At 41.0% G+C, this 22166-nt stretch overlaps 1 protein-coding gene across 4 annotated transcripts in view; it reads right to left on the reverse strand.

Moving 5' to 3' along the window:
- Window positions 1-22166, reverse strand: part of AOAH (acyloxyacyl hydrolase) — a 74128-nt gene that overhangs the window by 24700 nt on the left and 27262 nt on the right. For all 4 annotated transcript variants that reach the window (XM_059848735.1, XM_059848755.1, XM_059848763.1 and 1 more), the window contains exons 6-14: window positions 21655-21714; window positions 15911-15981; window positions 14565-14625; window positions 13990-14060; window positions 13446-13494; window positions 13060-13108; window positions 11849-11943; window positions 4655-4746; window positions 2598-2680 (exon numbers count right to left, since the gene is read on the reverse strand). In XM_059848735.1, coding sequence (XP_059704718.1) covers window positions 2598-2680; window positions 4655-4746; window positions 11849-11943; window positions 13060-13108; window positions 13446-13494; window positions 13990-14060; window positions 14565-14625; window positions 15911-15981; window positions 21655-21714 — 631 coding nt within the window. The remainder of the gene's footprint in view (window positions 1-2597; window positions 2681-4654; window positions 4747-11848; window positions 11944-13059; window positions 13109-13445; window positions 13495-13989; window positions 14061-14564; window positions 14626-15910; window positions 15982-21654; window positions 21715-22166) is intronic.

The following is a 22166-nucleotide window of genomic DNA, read 5'->3' on the forward strand; positions in this document are numbered from 1 at the left end:
CCCTTTTTAAATTCACTTCCTAATTTTCTGCAGAGTCTTTTGCTGTGACACAGGCTCACCTCTTTTTATATCCTGCAGGTGTCTGTAGTGTTAGTGGAAAGGGGATATGTGGAGAGAAAAACGAATGATGAACACAGTGAGAGATTATAAAAAAATCTACCAGGGAATTGGGAAAAGGAAGCACATGAAATACTACTCCCATTAATGTAAAAAGAGCAGAACAAGATAGTTAGGGTATCAGGTACTGAGGCAAATTGGATACAAATAAGAAGAACCATTGGCCTAGTCATCCTTGACCATCTAGTTTGGCCCTTTTTAAAATTCTCTCTCACCAGAAAGCCCACCTGGAATAATGGGAGCCACTAACTCTAATGCCCTGCAACTTACAGGCAAGAAACTCAGAAGAACCTGACTGATGACACCAAAGATGTTGTAAAACACTTTCACAGAAGACTCAAAGCCTCAGGAGCGCCGTGTGTGCCACAGGAAGGAGCAAGGCATATGAGAGGCATTGGCAGTGCCAGTGGTGCCAGAATGCAATTTTTAAGGTGAAAATGCCCACCTGAGCCTAGAAGTGATCCCTGCATCATGATACCTGTCTGTGCAACATCTTCTGCCTGGTAAGATCACAGACTCACAGAATCACAAAGTTTTTAGGGTTGAAAGTGACTTCTTGGAGATCGTCTGGTCCAACCCCCCTGCCAAGGCAGGGTCACCTTGAACAGGTGACAAAGGAACACATCCAGGTGGGTTTGGAATGTCTCCAGAGACTCTGCATCCTCCCTGGGCAGCTGTTCAGTGCTCTGCCACCCTCAGACTAAAGAAGTTCCTCCTTGTCTTGAGGTGAAACTTGTTGAATTTTATTTTATAGCCATTGCTTCTCATCCTGTTGCTGAGCACCACCAAAAGACTCCAGCACTGTCCTCTTGGCACCTGCCTTAGAGGTATTTATATGTATGTTTGTTGGAGGTGGAGGGCTGGGGCAGATCCTTTCTGATCCAAATTTTTTTCAGGAAATTCCAACCATTTAATAAGTTTCTAAGTAGTTCTAGAGACAGAAGGGCTCCTCATTTGTAGCCAGCATGAATCATCTGCTGGAAAGGAAGCCAAATTATATACCCAAGGAAAATAAATTTTCCCAAGCTTTTGCAGCCAGTTTTCTGAAGCATGAAAATTAATTAAATACAATAGAAACAAAAAGGCATAATCACAGCATAATCAAGTGTCTTTTAAGCCTGCTGTTAGGGACATCAGCTAATCCAAGACACAAAAGCTAACACCATAAACTTCAATTTATAAGGAAGACTACTGTCACTCCTTCATACAACCCCTCTGACAACTCAGGATTTCTTGTTCATCTTCATTCCTCTGGTTTAAGATTTTCACTCCTGATAGCTTAAAAAAAAAATAATTCCCTCCAAACAGAAGTAAGTTTAATGAAAACCCATGTTCTTGTACCAGAACTATCCTTCAGTTTAAACCATTCTTCCCCTCTGTAGCGTTTATGCCTCAAAGGAATTCAAAATGGTAATACCTTTTAAATTATGCTTTGCTCAAATGTCAATGTGTTATATCATCCCTTCAGAAGTGTCCATTGCCCTAGTCCTTCCCAAAACCTTTCCCTGTGTCTCCATCAAGGTCAGTCCTCATTAGATAAACAGGACCAAAATCTGAGGTCTTATCAGGATTTGTATGAGGAAGCAGTGTCTCCCTGTCTCTAGACAAAATGCCATGCCTGATGCATCTTGCAACCTTCTTTCCTTTTTTACCCTGAAGTTTTGATGGTTTCTTGAAATTTCTCTTTTTACCCCAATGGCCCTGGCCCTCCACCACCTCTGGCTGATGGGCCACTAGTTTACAGAGAAGTCTCATTATTACTTCTGTCATGTATGTTTTGTACAATTTTGCAGCATTTGCTGCAATCCCTGACCCTGCTGTTCCCAAGCTCATCTAAATTATTCCTGTGTAAGGATGTGCCCCACTAGAAGACATCAAGCATGGACCCTGGTCTTTGCTCTAAGGTCACCACTCCAAATGTTAAGCAGCAATAGCCTCAGGAAAGATGCAGAAGGGACACGGCTTTGCTCTCAAACCCACTGCTCTTCCTTGCTTAGCTGCTTCTCTACCCACTTCTTATTTCTTGTATTAATCTTCCTCTTCTTCACTGCACACTGAGACACCATGCAAGACACCATGCAAGACACAATGTGCATATAAATGTAATGTGTAAATATATATATATATATATAAAAAAAATATATATGTATATATGTATGTGTGTGTTTTTAAATAGAAAGATGATGTGTCCCAGCCCCAAAAAATAAATTAATCAAAACCCAACAGTGTTAAGTTTCGTTTATGTCTTTGATTACTTATTAAAAATCTGTTTTGAGAGCACATTGAGATACTAGCCCCAGTGGGTTAAGTAAGTGCTGAGTTAAGTGGGTGCTGTTCTTTATTTTTCTATAAGAAATGCCTGCAACTAAGAAGGGGCTTCTCTTTGTTCCTGACAGATGTTCATTAATGCAGCATCAATTATCAGCACTAGTAATGTCAAAAAATATAATAATAAAAGAAGTTTAAAGAAGTTAACATACCATTTTGGGAAATGTTCTGCAAGTCTCTGTGATTACAGCGATTTCTCTTGCGTAAACGTAGATACAGAGAGTCTGTCCACCCTCTGAAATAAATTGAGAAAATGCAAACTGCTAAAGTCATATGATAATGATGAAAACACAGCTGATTTTAAAAATGAAGTATGTTCTTGTCTCTGAAAAACTCAGTACCCCAATTATGTATATGCCTCTATTTCAGCATCTCTCTCTTTTTGTGGCCATAAATCTTTTTAATCTTGAACAGGGTGGCCTAAAATAAAGCAAAGATACCTGCTCAGAAACCATAAACTGATGAAGAGTTTCTCTGACATTGTTCCATCCAGGAACAATGCTTTTATCCTGGTTTTTCAGAGAAGGCATTTAAAAACCTTTTTGTTATACATCATTTATCAAAACAATTCTGTTGGTTGTTCGCAAATTGACTTTTCAATTGGTTGTTATGGAACAGTAAGTAAAAGAGAAGAAATATTGGCAGGGCAATCATTTCCCAACAGGATAAATCTTGGACAGATTAATCTGAAAACAGGTTATGCTTGGCTGTTTTAAGTTCTCTCCTTTATTTTGCACTGTTGAGAAAAATGAAAAAAAAACTAAAAAACAAATGAAAAGGATAACAGGCCAGAGGGTGATGAAAAGATCAAGCTCCCAGCCACGAGTACATGGTCATTTCTATTTGGGCTGCAGCTGTTTATTTATTTGTTGTTTTTTTTTTCTTTCAGGAGTGGAAGAGATTAAAAACTGAACACTGGAGCAAAGTTTATCACTGACAACTTCAGGGGCAGTTCTAAGCTCTGATCACTTGTGAGCTTCAGATTCTTTGGAGCCCAGTACTGAGAGACTGGGCATTGTAACAGATTTTTAAACATCAGTTTTGCTATGGCTCTGATAGAGAAGGCTGCAGAGACCTTTCCTGTTGGCTTGTCAAGTAGTAAACTGCCTTAAAGCAGATACTGCATGAATGTAGCTGAGGCTGAGAGCCTGGATTTTGCACAGGGAGGAAAAAAGGAAACAAAAATCCAAGTATATCGTGCAACAGATATTTTTCCTGGAAAACAAAAATGTTATTCTGCCAGCTTTTAAATTCTGCTGGTAGAAAGCCTCTTCAGGCTTGACCCATGCTTGGTTTGGCATTCAGCTCTATTCCTGACTTATTCTAGACATAAAAAATAAAAATTATCTGAAACTTAGGTCAGACCAGGTACTGGTCGGTGATTGTATCCTACAGCTCTTGCAGGGTTCAAACGCCTTTTAATGTTGGCCAGAGAGATGATTAATAAAAAGTTTGGTTGGTTTTTTTCTGGGTTTTTTTTTTTTTTTTGGTGGGTTTTTATTTATTTATTTATTTTTTTAATTTCACATTTACCACTGCAGGCATTTTAAGGTGTTTTGTGTTTTGGACTTTATTTTCCTTCCCTTCTGGCAGGGAGTTTATTTTTTTCTATGCCTGCAACCTTCCCCATCCATATGAGCCAAACTAACACAGCAAATTAGGTCACAGACTCTTTCAAATTCTCCTTTTGCTATTTCCTTCTAAATGTGTTAAAAAAAAAATCAACATGTGGGAGGGGGAGAAAAAAGATTTCCCCCCAGCAGGGAACACTGTGAAATAACCATGGGGATGCCCTTTATTCCACTGTTTTCATCAGCAAAAAGGAAATACGAGGAAGAGAGGAAGATTAAAAGGAAAACATAAGAAAAGAGAAAGGCTGATTTTTGTTACTTTCAGCAATGCTCTCCTTCCCCTGAATTTTGTAAAAAAAAAAAAAATTATCTTTTATTTCTTTGGGGTTTTTCTCCTTCTAAATTACAGTTTGACCGGTTCCAAAACCTACCCTGAATTTCAGGAAGACTTGCTTATATATTTAAAATATTTTTTAAAACCCAAGATCCCGGGTTGATCTTGGTTTTAGAAAGAGCAGATGCAGAGCTGAATAGTATTTTTCTCTTTTCTTTCCAGCACTGCTTTGGTTTTTAATCTTGCTGTGCTCTGAGAGACCTAGAGACTTGCTATGGCTTGGCCACTCTGTCTGTTGACTTACCCAATGGTGGAATTGAGAAATCCAGTGATTTCTGAGAACTGGGGCCAGTCAAACTCATCACTGAAAGCCATAGGGAGATTAGCAAATGATTTCTGAAAGAGAAATTTTTAAATCAAACTGGTTTCACCCTCACAGGCATAAAATCCCCTTGGCAAATTTGAAGAGTTCTTAGTCAGAGCACTAGCCAGACAACAGCAATTTTAACTGCCACAGTAGTGGTAATTATGTAGGCATGTACTTAAAAAGTTGGCTTTTGTAAGACAGGCATGTGAAGAGATGGAGGAAGGAAAAGCAGAGGAGATATCTGAATTGCAGTTTTTGGTACCCTTTTTTCCTGAAAGAGTCCAAAACTCCTCTTTATGTGAGCAGGTACTGCAGGTGCAGACCCCCGAGGCAGCAGCTGATTGCTCCGCACCTGTTCTGCCCAAAGGTGTGTCAACCTTGGGCACAGGAAGAGATCTCAGCCTGATGTCCCCAGAGAATATGGCAAAGGCATAATGACAAATTCTCTCAAAGCCTCCCCTGCCCTCTACAGCATGATGAGCAGAGAACAACCAATCCCCTGAAAACCTTTACCTGGTCCTCACTAAATTTTGGGGATGGCACTAAAGCAACAGGGTCAGAAAGGCCTCTGAGCATGGCAGGGACAAGGGAGAAAAACACATAATCTGACATAACATTCCTGTGCAAATACATGCATCCTTTACCCTTCTCTGTTTTGTTGATATTGGTCCCTAATGTTTTTTTACAGCGACTGCCCCTGTGAAAGCCTCTCTGCAGATGCAAGCCATGTTGCGCATTCAAAACACAGTGCCCTGTTCTTTCCCACTTTGTTTTCTGAAAGTCCCAAAAATCATGAAAGGTTAGGAAAATAGCCTTGATAAATTGTGCCACCTTAGAAGGATAGAACATGGAGTAAATTTCCAGCTTCTCCTGGTCTGGGCTTGCAAAGACAAACTTATAAATCCAGTGTGCTCATAAAGAGGAAAACTGCTGATGAAAAAGGTAATAACCAAAAGAAGGTCAAAACATAAAATCAGAGAACCTACAGGCTGGTTTAATCCATATAATTTATTAGCTTCATTTTCTCTTCAAGCAATTGTGGGGTTTCCTTAAGACCTCTCTGCTATAAACAAGAAGCAGGTGAATAATTCTTGATCCAGGAGGGCCAGAGTAACTGAGGAGCTAGAGTACAGCTAAATTTGTGCTCCCCACCAAGTTCTAATTCCAAGAAAATTATTGTTTAGGTGAATGGGAGCTATACTTGAGGCTATGGCTTGAGTATATGTCTAGGGGTTTAGACTGTAAGAGGATGGAGGGAGATGCAGGGAAGAGGGAGGAAAGGCAAGTAAAGAGAGGGTTGTGGGGGACAGGAAATCCTGAAGCCATGCTCTGAGCAGTCTAATGCACAGCAGATGCCAGTTTAAAGCATGTAACAGCACATTTGACCCACTTACAGTACATCTGCATTAGTTACCAAGGTGAAAAGGGGCTGGTCTTAAATATCTTTCAGTTTGTTCTCTCTTTCTGACATACATATATGTGTCCTTGTGTGTATGTGTACATACATATAAAAATAAAAAACATTCATTTTTTAGGGCTGCAGGGAAACTTCAAATTTGCCTTCTTCAAATCTGTTAGTTTTGTGTGCAAATAAGCATTTAATCCAAGGGCACAGCTATGAGCAGAAGTGGCGGGATACAGCATAGCTTGGCCTTTTGCAATATTTTCCTCCTCACAGGTTTGCATTAGAGGTGAGAGAAACAGTCACCTAGGACAGGAAAAACCCTGCAGATATGATCTCTTATAAGTGACACATAGAGTAAAAAAGAGATAAGAATTATTTAATACTTTTTAAACAAATCTTTTTATGAACAATTCTCTCTTTATTTACCATTGGCACTCCAAAACAATATATTCATTGGACAAGTCCCAGTAATTTTTAACTGTTTGTTTTTTTTTCTCCTGCAAATTTGGCTTAAATATGAATTTGCCAGAACCTAATTGAGTTGCAAATAGATTTGAAGAGGAACGTTTGAGCCCAAAATTATAGTTGCATTTGAAAACTGGATAGGCATTTAGCATTGACACTGTTCCAACAAAGCATTTAAGGGCCAGACTTTTGAAGATATTTCAGGTCCAAAGGGTGAAGATGAGTAGTTAATGGAAAATTCAGAAGAATGCTGAACCTTAAACTCTGCATTGGTGTAGTTTGGAAAGTACAGCCTAACAGACTGTGTTGCTTAGTCTCAGATGCAAATGTGTCCCACTCTAGAGGTGCAACTGTGTTGACTTTTAGCATAAAACTCTCTTGAGCACAGCCTTGTTTAAATACCATTCTCTAGACTATTCTGGCTGAGAAACCTACTTCAGCCCACGTGCCAGATTTTAGCAGAGAATCAGTAGAAAATTATTCCAGCCTAGCTTCAAATGCCATATTTCAGCATCAAATGCTTTAGATAGGTCTCATTCCAGTGAACATCCTCCTCTCCTAGATGTGTCCTGCCTTGGAGCATGGGGCAGCCAAAGCCATGGCTGATGCTAAATGCACACATGCCAAGCTGTGCTTAAGTGGAAGAAGGTTCAGGGCTGCTGGGGCAAGAGATTTTCAAAATCAGAATACAAAAAGGACACTGGCAACCTCACACTCATACAAACCTTTCCATCCTGGAAATCTTGAAATCATTGAGGTATACCTTAATTTGAAGGAAAATTGGGTGTTTCTTTTTATAATGATTTTAATGCTGTTCAAATCCTGGAGAGAGTATTAATTACCACAGAAAATTTTATTATTTTAAGTATACAAATAAGCAAACCTTAAGCTCGTGAGAAAAGCACAGACTACCTTTTTAAAAAGCAAAAATTGCATTTCTGCTCTGTAAAACTGCAAGGGACAGAGGTTTGAAATTAGCAAAACTACTACCTTATTTTCAAAATGAAATGTCTTAGTCATGACAATACAAGAAAAACCTGCTTGCGTTTCTCTGGATCTAGAGGTATGCTAGATAATGTTTTTAAAAATAATTGCACACATCAAACTCCTGGTTTTTTTTCTAGTGGTATGAAAAAAAAAGAAGTCAGTGGGATAACTGTTCAGGACATCCTGAATCCACATTTAAAGAAATGATGAATTCTGCTAATAGGAAATAAATAGTATGAAACAGTTACTCTAATGATATCTGGGAACCCCTTGAGTTTGTGGGCAGCTAGGTATCTACTGTACTATGGATAAATGGAGAATTTATTTTTCTCTTTATTCAGCAACAAAATAGAGATCCAACAGTTTTAAATTGCATCTTTCCAGAAAGGGTATTATTTCCATCACATTCATAAATATAGTGCTTTTACCTCAAAATAAAAATCTCTCTAAAATGAGATATGAAAGTTGCTTCTATTCCAGACATACAACAGAAAAATGCTGTAATTAGTAGCTATTTGGAAGTCAATAGTAAGCAGATGGATAGACCAGCAGGAGCACAATATCCATCACTAGACATACTAGTGTTTTCAACATTAGCTTTCTGCAAAAAACATCTCCCTCAAAAAACCCCCTAGTACTTCTTCTCTTTGCTAGGCCTTATAAAGTGCATGTCCACTGTATTACACTCCACTTTTAGCATCCAGATTTTCAGGTTAAAGGGATGAACATTTAGCTCAATTCTTGCTGAAACTCTTAAAAGAAAAATCTGGCAAACCCAAGAGCTGTTGATAACCAGAAAGACAAAATAAAGTTGACTTGACCCCTTCTTAGAGATGTATCATTCTCTTTGTGTAAGGCACTCGTGACTTCCCCTTTATAGGAAAGAGTGGTGTTTTTTTTAGTAGTTTTTTTTCTTTGATTGTTTGTTTCAGCTGGAGAAATAGCATGCCTGAGCTGCAGTTTTCAAAGATGTTCCCACCTCATAATGGGTGTTTCTCACACCGAGTAATGCCGCCATGCGCTCTTTCTGGGAAGAACATAATCTGAGAGGGATGCTAACTGTGTATGTGACTGGCTCCTAGGTAAAGGCTTTGGAAATAGCACTGGGAAACAAGAGTGATCCCTCTGATATCTAGCATGCCAGAGGACTTGATGTGGGAAAAATAAATGATGCAACTTGATGCATCCTGTACAACATGAGACATGTAACAGAAGCATGTCCCCCTGCACCAGATTACACTGGCAGTAGGAACTTACTGCCCTCTTAGCTTTACCCTTACAGTGCAAAGCTAAGAGGGCAGTAAGTTCCTAATTAGACCAGGAAATCCAAAATCCAGTGTATGGCATCTTCCTAGCAATGCTCTTCAAGTCAATGGCATGGACATTAAAATTCCAAAGCTGTTTAGCCCAAATCTTATCTTGTCAACCCTGTGCTGAATAGCCAGCTACCCAGACTACATCCTGAGTGAATTTCTCATTCACACTTCTTTTCTTTTCATACTCATCATAGGCTCTCCTTTGCAAAGTAGATTATGTGCAGCAAAAACAGGGAAAACAACCATTCTGCAGAGCCTCTTAATGGAATACTCAGCATCTCTCCTAAAAAATTATTTCCTCACCTAATTAGCTTTAAAACTGGAATTAACAGCTGCCACTGATGTGGTGCTGATTAGCATATGGGCCCACAGCATTGTTACCAAGTGTAAATTTTACTTTACACCTGCATATGCAAACACTTCTATATGTAAACACATAAAAGGATAAATATAAGTAAGAAATATGTGAAATATAGAAAGCATATAAAGTGAAAATGTAAAAATGTAGAAAAATATTAAAGTAATAAAATAATACACAGAATAAATCTAAATTAACACTCACAAAACTTTTTCCTGTACACATGATAAAAAATCTGCACAGGGCAGGGGCAAGGAAGTGCTATTTGAAATTCCATGTAGAGGTTTGAGGTTCTATTGAAATGAAAATTAAAGCTTTGAACTTACTCTACTATTGACTGTGGATAAAACCATTTGACAAACTAATAATTTACTTGTCTTATAGAAGAAATTTTGGCAGAATCAAAGCTAAGTGTCTTGAGTTAGGCAGCACAAGGGAACAGCAGGTACACAAAGATGATGCCTTTTCCTCTCTTCTCCAAGGCCTAACTTCAAATTCTGTGGTCCCAGATTAAAGATGCTTCCTGTAAGATTAGGACATAGACTCTCTGCACTCTCTCTGGTCACCATCTCTGGATGTGCTTCAAAATTCTCCTTGAGGGAAGCCTTGCACTGAAAAATCATTGAAGCCAGTTAATTTGTTAACCAAGCCTAGAGATGAAGAATATTTTCCAGTCGCTTTTAATACAACACAAGAGGCAGCAATATTGCACCTTCACAACCCCAAGGCAGTTAAATTGCTGCTGTTGACATCCTCCACAGAGAAAGCAAGACACAAAGGACAAGGAAAAGGAAGAGGCAGTGGTGAAGCCTGAATTCATTCAGAAATGTGCTTTTGTGCTCAGGTGATAGCTTTCACACTCATGGTGAGCTCCAAATTAAATAACCTTTTACTTTTGCTAGAGTTTAATCACAGATGATAGTTTTTATACAACTGAGATCTCTGTATGTCTGCATTAATATTTAACTGATGTATTTTTGCCAGGTTGGTAGGAAAGCTTGGAAATAGTCCTAGAAAAAAACATGTTGTTTTCTATCCCAAACCTCACATATATTTTTTGGGCCTTACACAGAGTGCACCAATTCCCTCCCCATGCAAGCTGCTCTACACTCATCAGACAGTAACAAAGAGCCTCCAAAACTCACTTTTGTAATCTGCACTCCAGCTCCCAACCTTGAAGCTTGTGCCTTGGCATACTATTAGCAGACCTTGACCCATCCAGCTGGTGGATCAGCAAGCTTCAAGCAAGAAAAATAGTTTCTAATTCTTCCTTATAATGATAATAAAATGCTGGCATAGTCTAAAACTGGTAGCAAAGCCTACATGGCTTTACTACCAGCCTTACTGTCAGAATCATCCTTGCCATCAGTATTATGATCATCTTTATTAGATGAGATAATCTCAATTATCATTAGTGGCAATTTATTATGTTCCTCATCAGCTCTGTCATCAGTGTCATTCATCTAATTGTTGTTCATAAGCATTTAACAAAGAAAAACAATGCCTAATCTGCAACATTTAAATCAGCTCTGGGAGAAAAAGTGGAAAAAATCCCACGAAATTCTCAGACCTCTCACAGCGTTGCAATTACTAACAGTCTGGGAAAAGAATTGTTCTCCAGAAAATGTCTGTAACCTTATTCTACAGACACCAGTGGATGTGTAGAAGGTTTTCATCAGGAAGGGTAGGCATGATGATCTATCTGCTCACCCCTGTGCAGCAGACTCTTGTGCAGAGAAGGACAAGGTACAGTTCTCCCTGGCTAGAGACTGATGTGATTGGAAACAACAGTGAAGGCTGGGAACATACCTGCACATTTATCTCCACCCCATAATTGCAGCTGGCTGGAATGATCTTTTCCTCTCAATTATTTCATTACATGCAGGTGAACTGCAACAGGCTCAGTATAATTCACAGTCAGGTGCATTTTGTTGTTTTTTGAAAATAGGAAAGGCTGGCATACCACCCAGTGTGGCAGTGATATTTTATGGTCACAAGAACTCTACCCTTAAGGACAAATCTATTATAAATACTTGGATGACCCTCAAGTACCTGCAAATGCACTTGTCCAATAATCCTCAAAACCAGAACACTGGAGTTATGAGACCTATTTCACATATGCCTCAGGATGAGGGAAAACAATCCAGGGCACATCATTTCAAAGCCAGATTCCTAAAGCAGAAATTCCCCGGCTGTCAGCAGGGTCACTTCTGCAAAAGCTCTCACAGCAAGGAGCCATCCCAACCAGGCTGCTAATGGCAGGTCTGATCCCACAGACACCACGGGTCTCCTTGAGCTACAGGCACGTGCGTGGAAAGCCAGATGTCCTGGTTTGTGTCTCTGGCACAGCACTGGGACACTGCAGCCAAACTCTTCCCTGACCCAATTGCACAGATGCTGGAGGAGCGGCAGTAGCACAGGGCTGTGCTTTTTTATCTTCATAGGAGCAGATGCGGGAGGGGACTGATGCACGTGAGACCATAACTACAAATTCCAGTGCAGTGAAGCATTTTGCACTTGTTTGCCCTTGGCAACCTGCAGCACAGCAGAGAAAGCAAATGGCAATCGGCGCTTTTGGCAAGCTGACTGTGATTCCTCACCGCTGACATCTGTGTGACGGTCATCCACTCGGGAGGGATGTGGAAGTGAGCGCCGGCCGAGTCTCCCAGGAGCACGACCCCTCTGGAGTCTGCACCTGATGGATGCATTTTGTTAGTCACATGGGCAGAAAGAGCAAACTGAAACCCAGCTTGGAGAGTGCTAAAAGAGGAACAGCAGTAGCAGCTGATGGAGTCACAGGGTGACTGATTTCCCCACCCTTCATGTGGCTTAAATGTTTAGACACTGCAATAGGATTTTCACTCCATCTGCAACAGAAACCATCTAAGAGGCATTTGCCAACAGCCCTAGAGAAACAACTGGGGACTGGGCATGAAAAACAGGGGGAGGTCTTGCTAATCAGAAAAGAATCCTGGCTGTATTCAAATTGTGTGTTATTTCAGCAGAGGTTCTGCTGCGCAGACAGTGTTTATTTTTGCTATCCATAGATTATGCATTAAAAAGTACTTAAACATTTAGGGAAATCGGATTACTCAGAAAATTGCTCAAAGCTCCTTATAACAGAACTGGGTGGCGGATGTGCTACTCATATGAGTATTTCTGCTAGAACAATCTGTCTGGTTTATAATTAATGTCACTTAACATTTGTAGATTAGCCTTTCATCTAAAAATGTTGAGGAGTCTTGCCAGGCAATGGTTCATCCCCAGGATACTGATTTCAGGGTGAGGTGAGGTGAGTGGGAACTGCAGTCACTGCTGGTTTGTGAGGCTTTTATTTGTGCAGTGTGGGCACACAGGCACCCATCCATATCATGGTCAGGGAGATCAGCTCGTGCCATCACGTCACCCCTTTAAGGCCTTACCTGGAAAAAAATGTATGTATTTATGGCAAGAGGTAGAACTGGACAAATGCAAATGTTAAGCTGCTTCCCTAAATCTCAAAGCCATTACTCTGGGTTAGTCTTCAGGCACCAGAGAAGATGCAGAGCTGACATCTCAGTTTGCTGCTGTCCCCAGTCTATGTATTCAATTTCATTACTGAGCTGACTTTTAAGAGGAAGTTACCAGCAGCCTGTGTTTTACAAGTTTCATCTTTCCCATCCTCATGATTAAAAAAACTCAATAATTTAGCTTTTCTCATGATGTTATAAAGCCTATTGTCTTTCCCCAGCCTTGTGAATGTGCAAGTATTGAAATATTTATAAAATTAATACATAAGACACGTTTTATTGTATTGACTCTAATGATTTACCTTTGCAGAACTTTTCCTCATAGGGAATTCCATCTTTTGGATCTACACCCTGTTGGAGAAGAGACAGGGTAGATTAACAGTACCTATCTAGCACCTGAGGAATGGCAGTGCAAAATAGAGGCTGAGAATTTAGTTACTCTTGAATGTTTGCCTGCAGGAGGCACTGCATCATAATAATGATGCAGTGACATTATTTTAATGAGTATATGTATATTTTAATGAATAATATAAGCTGTAATTTAAATAATCATAAGCATCAATAAACAAACTTAATATCAGCTAATAAAACCAGAATAAATAAAAAAGAAACAATTCTAAACTAAATCAAAGACTAAGGAGGACAAAAGGGAAGCAGCAATCAGGAAGGTACAACTTCATTTACTTACCCATATGCCATTGCAGTTAGAGTCACTTTTTGCATCCCAATTATCAGGACTAAAACAGAGACAAAAAAGGATAAGAAATGTCACAAGAAAGAATTGGGAAATCAGATCCCCAGTGCCATTTTTGACTGAAATAAAAAAGGAATTAGAAATTCCTTTCTGCGTGGATTTTCCCCCTTTGAATCTAGGAGAGGCAATTTTCCCTAGCAAAATGCAAACACAAAATGCAATACTAATTTAAAGTTAATACTGGATGTTGCTGACTGAAACTTATCCTTCTAGTCAGTGGCACGGTTTCCCTCCCCACCTCTGAGCTGGCTGACCAATTTTAGCTGCAGATGCTTTAGAGAATGGAAAGAAATGTGTGCACCACCCCTGCAAATGAGTCCCATCCCGGTCTTGATCATCCCCTCTTGTCTCCCTCACTGCAAAGTCAAGCAAGAAGCAGTGATGTGCTGCCTAAGAGCATGGTCACACCAAAATCTGGAGCTCATTCTTCTTGAAGCCACAGTTAATAGGAAGCCTTTAAGATAATTAAAATCTTTACCGCCTGCCAGGGTACACGGTTGTGTTTTTGTCGTCGCAGTCTCTGCCTCGCCAGTGATAGCCCCTCAACGTCTAAAGGCCAGGAGAGACACACACATAGGACAGCCATTATTACTCTTGTACTTTTAATTTAAAATATCTGAAATGAGAATCTAACTCAAGGTGTAGGAATAAAACCCAGGAAACAGATTGTACTCCAGAGTCCCTATGCTAAGCTTTAATAAGTGACACCTAGCATACTTTCGTGCAGAAATAAGACAAGTTGGCAATTTATTTTTTGTTTAATATGACTTTACTTCACCTCTTTTTAATTCAGTAAACAACCACTCAGCAGCAGAGCAATTTACTTCTGCAGGGAGCACAGCTTTATGTGCATTTCCCCAGGTGGCACACATGAATGATTGCTTTTTCATCCAGGAAAAAAACCCAACATTTTATGACAAAAAAACCTTCCATTCATTTTATTCCTATTCCTATTTTCACATGAATGGATAAGGCTTTGAAGAAAGTAGGAGGAATTCCAGAGACATCCTCATTATCAAGGGATTACTGTACCAAAGGAAAGGCTTTGCTTACTGGGAAGGTGCTAAATTTATCTCCATCAAAATCTTCAAAAGGCAGTTTATTTCTTAGAACACTGTAAAAAACAAAAACAAAACCCATAGTGTTAACATATGGAAGGGAATCATTAAGAAAGTAAAAAACACAGTGAAGTGTACAGAACAGATAATAACTGGCATGATATTCATTGCTCTATATGCAGTTGTGCCTTTGTGCTTGTACTTCAGCAAAGTGATCCTGCCCAAAAGAGCAAATTCTGTATTTCAATATCCACTGACTGAGCTCTGGAGGTGAGGCTGATGGACTCCTGTATAGCTTCAATGCTGAACCTGCAGTCTCTAAAACAAACTAGGACAACAAATCTGTGGTAAAATTTAGGGGTATTTTTGGTTGTTGGTTTTGTTTTTTATTTTTTCTTTTTTTTTTAGTGACAGAAAGAGGAAAGTAAAAACACAAAAATGGTAAGGGAGAGAGAGGGAGAGATCAGAAAATCTGAGTTGAATATATGCAATCCAACATATGATATAAAATTTCATTCCCTTCCACTGTCTGAACTCACAGGGCTCAAACTCAGCTTATGTATCCTGACTAACATTTCAAAAGACACTTGCAAGATTTTTCAAGTCAATCAACCCATTCCAAATAAACTCCTGATATTTTCAGTTAAATGAGCAGAAACAGGTGAGCAAGTTAGTCTTGGCAGTTGAATCAGTCAAATATACAGCTGATAATCCTGATTTATTCTTAGACCTGCTTGAGTATTCCTCTAAGTCATTGGAGTACATCGACACATGCGCTTTACGAGTAATTGCCCAGCTCAGGCCCCTGGCCTCTCTTAGAAACTGGTTCAAAGTCAGCACTGTCATGAGTTGTTGTTACTGGAGGCCATCCACCTGACTTTCTTAAACACCTTGGGATTGTTCTGTGCTTCACAACTGACATTAAATTTGGGTTCCTCACACAGTTATGCAGGTGCTGGGTTGGCCTTCCTGCACTGAAACATGGGCACCACAACTGGGTGAACAAACTAAGTGAAGAAGTTTCTTGGGCTCAGAAAATCTCAGGAGAAGGGTGGTTCCCTGTTGGAGATGTCACATCTGTGAGAGTGTCACATATTTGAGCTCTGAGACATGCTAAAATTGAGCAAATGGTTTAAGCAGTAAAACAACCACAAGGATCCCTGTGAAGAATATTACTTACCTGAACTCTGTGCAGGCTCCTTCTGTACTACCTAGACATAGGTTTTATAAAGGAAACCAACACAAGTAAATATGGGAAGCTCTGTTAGCTAAGGATAACTTTTGAAAGAAGCAAATTTACCATGTTCTGTTTCTGGTTAAGGACTGAAAATGTATACATACTATTTAATCTTCTCACACAGGCTAGCCAGAAGAGGAAATGCACATACACTTGAGAACCCCATGAAGCTTTTCTGGAGAGGAAGAAAAATAAAAGTAGATGGATGCATTAGTTCACAGAGGTGGTGTAGCTCGGGATAGTCAGTGTCAGTAAATAACAGAGCTAAACCATGTATTTTCTGCCTAGAAACATCCAAAAACTCCAATATTGCCAAGAAGGATGCTACATGACAGAGAATTTAGATCTGACACAGCAGTCAATGAGTAAGGCTGAGCATTTTACAAACCAACTTTTCTTGCTTTCAAAGACCTGTAAAACTCAAAAAGGAAAGAAAAAGTTCTGGTCTTCTCTCTGTCTTCTCTCATGTAACCAATTTTCTTTTCATTCTTTGTAAAAATTACTGTTTTCATGTTTGGTAAATGTGGTGACACCTGACACAGTGCAAAACTAGTGAAAGCCACACACGTGGAGCCATGAGTCTGGTTTCTACATGCCAAAGGCCAGGGACAATTCTAAGAAGAGGAGAAATGAGAGGATCCAGACTGTGCATGGAATACCCTTGATTTTTTTAAATGAGATTTTTACCTGGAAATCTAGATTTTATCTTGGCCAAACCTGTAAGATGTAAAAGACAGCTGCTGCTAGAAAAACTCCTTCAACATGAGCAGCCCATAGTCTTGGGCCAATCCAGTTGATGTTCCAGGTAGCCAGGAAGCTTCAGAAGTTGAAAGAGACCTTCTTAGTGAATAGTGTTGCATGGACAATTAATCCCACAAACACACTGCTGATGTGGCTTCACAGTAAGTTCAGCTGGTCTTGAAACATTGAGGGTGCTCAAGTGGTCTCTCAGTGCAGAGGGCTAATTGGGGCACTACCCAGTTCTCTGTATTCACTGAGGCTACATTTACCATGTAATTATGGAGCAGATGAGCAGATGGGCATACTCATAACTTTATGCAAAGGAGGGTAATTGTTTATACAGACACAGCCCTTGAAAGCTCTGTCCTTGGACCAGCTGCCTCCTGTTACATACTTTATATACACAGAAAAATGAGTAAGGTAGTCCTCAACCTGATGATATTACAACCCATGACCATCATGAAACAGAAGGTAAAGCTTGGTTACAGCTCAGTGGAGGCCAGTGGAAGGTTATTACTACCCATGTGGGTCTATAAGCCCAGTGTATACAGCTCTGAGTGACAAAGGAGAACTCTGAGGCAGCACAGCAAGGCAGTGAGGCCAAGGAGTGTAGGGCATTGCCTTGCAGCTCCAGGGAAGGTGTTTGCTTGGACAGGCAACAAGAGGTTATGGAAGTAGGGGTCTCATGCTGCCCAGAGCAGGAGGTCAGGCACAGAAATACACCACAGCCAGGATCTCAGGGTGGAGAGGGGAACTGGGCTAGTGGAGAGGGGACAGAGCCTGTAGTACAAAGGTTGCAGACAACATTTGTGCTGGTGGCTGAAGTGACCATGCAGCAAGGTGAAGATGAAAAAGAGTGGTAGCTTTCTCAGGTACCACTGAAAAGGATGATGACGATGATGATGATGAGTAGGATGATGATGATGATGAGGATGAGGAGGAGGATGAGGAGGAGGATGAGGAGGAGGAGGAGGAGGAGGAGGAGGAGGAGGAGGAGGAGGAGGAGGAGAAGGAGAAGGAGAAGGAGAAGGAGAAGGAGAAGGAGAAGGAGAAGGAGAAGGAGAAGGAGAAGGAGAAGGAGAAGGAGAAGGAGAAGGAGAAGGAGAAGGAGAAGGAGAAGGAGAAGGAGAAGGAGAAGGAGAAGGAGAAGGAGAAGGAGAAGGAGAAGGAGAAGGAGAAGGAGAAGGAGAAGGAGAAGGAGAAGGAGAAGGAGGAGGAGAGATCTGCAGTGGAGTAGGAGCTGTAATGGTGCACTTTCTGAAGAAGACAAAAGTGAAATCAAGAAGAAAAGAAAAAGGAAGGTCAAGGAGACAAGAAACCTGAAAAAAAGCCACCAATTAACTTTCTTCAATTCTGTCCAACACACTCAAATGACAAAGCTTTAGTCACACCACCCTGGAGGGGGTAGAGGTACTGGTGGAGTGAAAGGAGAAACCAGAACACAGCCATAGAAGAAATGGGGAGAAAAACCCAAAGGCAGCCAAGGAAGTGGGGCCTTTCCTCAGGCTGAAAGGCCAACATGGTCCCACTGCTGCACCTCCAGTTGCCCTCTGTATTGAAGCTATTGGCTGCCTTAGGGCTGTGTCCTGCAGCATGGATGGGACACAGGCCTCCTTTTAGCTCTGTGTGTATGGTCAGGTGGGCAGAGAGAATGAGAGGTGCACAGGATGCCAGCTTTTCTCAAAGAGATTTGCAAACTTATGTACACTTCCTGGAAAGAGGAAAGAAATCACATCCCCTCCCCTCCTTCATGCAGGACTAATCCTGCCAACAGAAGCACCAGAGACTCTTTAAGCCTTCCATCAGGCTAAGATTTGCAGTGTCTTCATCTGAGCTGTCAGCTTTTCACTTCAGCCTAAGCCACGGTATGCAAAGCCTTTGAAGTTAAGGCACCTGGAGTCAAAACCGCACCAGAAAGACAAACTACAGGGCTTGCAAAAAATAAGTACATAAGTAAAACCTCCTTTTATTCTGCTCACAGGCTGTGCTAAAAGTTTACCCTTTGCTGTAAACAGAATAAAATCTTTCCTGTCTTTTTCCCAGCTAGTCTTTGAAAATTCTTGCTGACTGGCTCTCTGTTGATTTCAAAGGAAGGTTATCCTGCAGTGCCAAAGACTGGTCAGCTTTGGTGGGAGTGGATGCATGATGATAACCTGGCAGTGCTGTTGCTGAGGACCAGCTGCAGCAGCATTCTGAAGCCCAGTAGCCTCTGGCTCCACAGCCTTTGTATTCCCACACCAAGTGGGACAGTGAGATCTGGAGGCAATGCTTTAGTTCTGCTTGGCATTGTGCAGGAGAGTGGCTCATCTGATCTTGAGGCTGTCTTGGGCTACTCTCAAAAGGCAAGGAATACAGGTATAAAAAAGGAGGGAATCTTTGTGTGAACAGGCACTATTGGGTCCTTCCCAGCAGAGACAGGCTACAACTACATCATGAGTTGTTGACAGAGGATGAGCTACTTGCCCCTGTGTAACATAGGTGAGTGGGCAGGAGATCAGCTTATGTCCTTCTCTGCCTGTCAGCTCGCTTTGGGCTCCCTCCATGGCTTCCCACTTGCCCCACTGCCAAGCTGTGACTTGCAGGGACCTCAAGACTATACAAATGGTGCCTGCTCTCATTAAATGCCAGAACTCTAATCGCCATTCTTTCATTGCTATTGCTCAGAGATGCCCCTTAATATCTTCTCCACCCACAAGAAGAGTTAATGCTAGAGGTGCTCACAGCGATTGATAACACTAATATCCTATTCATTGCCTGTTAACATTCCCTAATGACATTTCTGTAATTGTTTTAATTGGTTTTACTAAAAAGAATAACAATGAGCCCCTAATGTATGTTGGTGTTTAGTTTAAGCCAGTGCCTTACAGATGTCTCACTCCTTTTAATGAACAAAAACATTTATTTGAATTTCTTGGAGTTGTAGCTGCTTTCACTGCAGCTCTACATCTGCTGATTACCTTTTCTTTTTTTCCAAATTCATAATGATCCTAAGAAATTCCAAGTAAATGTGAAATCCTGGGATCCAGATGGACCTCCCATTCTCATTACAACAGCCATCATCACATCTCTTTTTTGTGCACAGTCACACACAGCTGCCATGCCAAGATGGGGATAGTTAACTTGCAAGAGCTTCTTCAGAAGGCTTTTCCCAAACATGCAATGCAGCAAAAGCAACGAAAAGAGCAGATATGGGAAGAACTGACAGATCTAATTTGACTTTTTGGTCTAGCATGAGCCAGAGCACGAAAGAGTCCACATGAATGTTTTTCTTTCTTCACTGATATTTATGCAGGGATGTCCTACCACAGCTGGGGTGTTCCTGATTCCTCACCCACACACTCAGCCAGGTAATCCTCTCCCCAGGCAGTGAGAGTACTTCAACTCTTACTAAGGTGTATCTGCCTGTGCAGGTAGGATCATGATTTGGGAGCCTTGAGACTGTGCAGGTGATTTCCTTACTCTTCTATCATATGCTGCTGCTCTGGGATACATGGCTTATGCAAGCATGATTCACACTGTGCTCCCTCCTAGAGATTCTCTTTTGTGTTTCTTACTGCATTGTTTTTCTGGATCTGAATATAACTTCAGTCTGAATGGGAAATTGCAAGCTGAAATAATGCCTCTAAAAATGTTATTTTCTATTTTCTAGGTTGAAAATAAGTTTCAGCCAGGGTCATTCAGCCAGGAAGCACACTAGGAATAGCTGCAGGAGAGGCCTGAGCAAGCATATGTGTTTTAATTTGAGCTGACCTTGCATTGTACAGGAGGTTTGGAAATACATTGAAACCGAGCTGTGACCTTTCTGCTTCTAGTCTGTTTGTCCTTCCTGCTGGCAAATGGGCAGCTAGGAGCAGGAAGGGGCCGAGGGCCAATGGAGCTTGAGAGAGGTATCAGGGCATTAAGCAGTTTTGAGGATATGTGACAGTAAAGGCAAAACAGGAGAGACTATTGCACCCAAAGATTGATGCCACCCATGCCATGCTACCCAGAACAGCCTGAAAGGATGAGGCACACCCATCCCAAGAAAGTGGTATGTGGCTGGCCATGTGAGGAACTCAGCCCAATATGCCAAGGGTACAGCACATGCAAGGAAGCAGAGGAATTGTGTCCCACAGGGCAGCACCCCTGTGCTGGTGCCTCTCCAGCCCTGTGCCTGCTCCCGATCTGCAGCTCACAGAGAGGACCTGCTTGACTCAGAGCATCTCGTTACAGATGTTAATGTGGGGACTTGTTCCAGGGAAAGAAGAATAAAAATTTCACATATTTTGAGCAGAAATTTCAGGCCATCAGTAGCACAGCACTGAATAGGAAGGGAAATGAGTAAGAGGTCCTGCTGGTTGCTGTTCTGCGGGAGCTGAGGCAGGTCTCTCCAGCGCTTTGTTTATTTCCCTGGCCTGGTAATTTGGCAATTGCCCAAAGGCTAATTAGGCACCTCAGTTTTCACTTTTGTGACTAGCATCACAGTAAGGATTCAGGAATAAGCAATATAAATAACTTCTTCACAAACAGTTAAAGCATTTCCTCTGCATTAAGTGACTTAACTGGAAGCAAAATCTAGGGCTGAACTGACTCACCTAAGTGAACCTAGCAGAATAAAAGCTAGGTTCACTAACTTTTAGCTACCTTTTTTAGCTACCCTTCTCTGCTACCCTTTAGAGATTCTCTACAAATCTGAGAACTGTTGGAGGTAGAAAGATTTCAAATCCCACTTTTCAAATTTTAGAGGCAAAGGCAGCAACTCATAAATACAGGAAAAATATGCAGAATTTGCATTCAGGCCATTGCTTGAGTTTCAGACAGCCCCAAAGCATAGTTGTTCTGCTCTGAGGCAATGGGTCAGTTCATGAGGCACCCACTTACAAACAGCTACAAGGTAGCTGCATTGTTCATTATTTTTTATGCTTTCCCCATACTTTCATATTTTTCCTTTATTTCTCCCTCTCTTTCTTCCAGTGTCACCTGATAGAGCAGATCCTGTATCAAGTAGGAGTGAGTCAGCATCCAATTCAATGCTAATCAGGAGGATTCACAGTCAGACAAAACAAACAAGGACTCCTGATAAAATGCCAGTACAGAGCAAAACACCCTAATGCCATCGATTTCTTACCAAGTCCTTGGAAGTCTTCATAATTCTTTTTGCTTTTCTTACTGCAACACTCAGTCCCACCTAGGAGAGCAAGAACAAAATGAAAAACAACCAGATCAGCCTCACAGTATCCTACCAACTTTTCCCCCCATTTCCTGCCATTTTTTTCTATTTTAATATCAGTCACAGCACAGAAATGAATTATGAGTCCACAAACTCCTCATCAGTTACTTTTTATTGGACTAACAATCAATTATCCAGTCACCTTCTATGAAACTCCAGTAGCAAGAGTTCATTTATTTTGCTCCAGGGCATCATTTATTTCCCAAGAAAAAGTCCAGATCAGCTGAAGAGCTGAAATTCATATCCTGGCTGCACTGCGTGAGCTGCAGAGGACATACTTCTCCAGCAACTCCTCCTGAAGGAAAACTCATCTATTAAAAGGCTAAAAGAGCGTTACTCATGTAACATCAGTCTGACTTGCTGTGGGAGGGTACAGAGGAAACATTTGCTCTTGCATGGACAAGGGTTAT

Source organism: Haemorhous mexicanus, chromosome 1 (genome assembly GCF_027477595.1).
Source record: "Haemorhous mexicanus isolate bHaeMex1 chromosome 1, bHaeMex1.pri, whole genome shotgun sequence".
NCBI classification, from domain to species: domain Eukaryota; kingdom Metazoa; phylum Chordata; class Aves; order Passeriformes; family Fringillidae; genus Haemorhous; species Haemorhous mexicanus.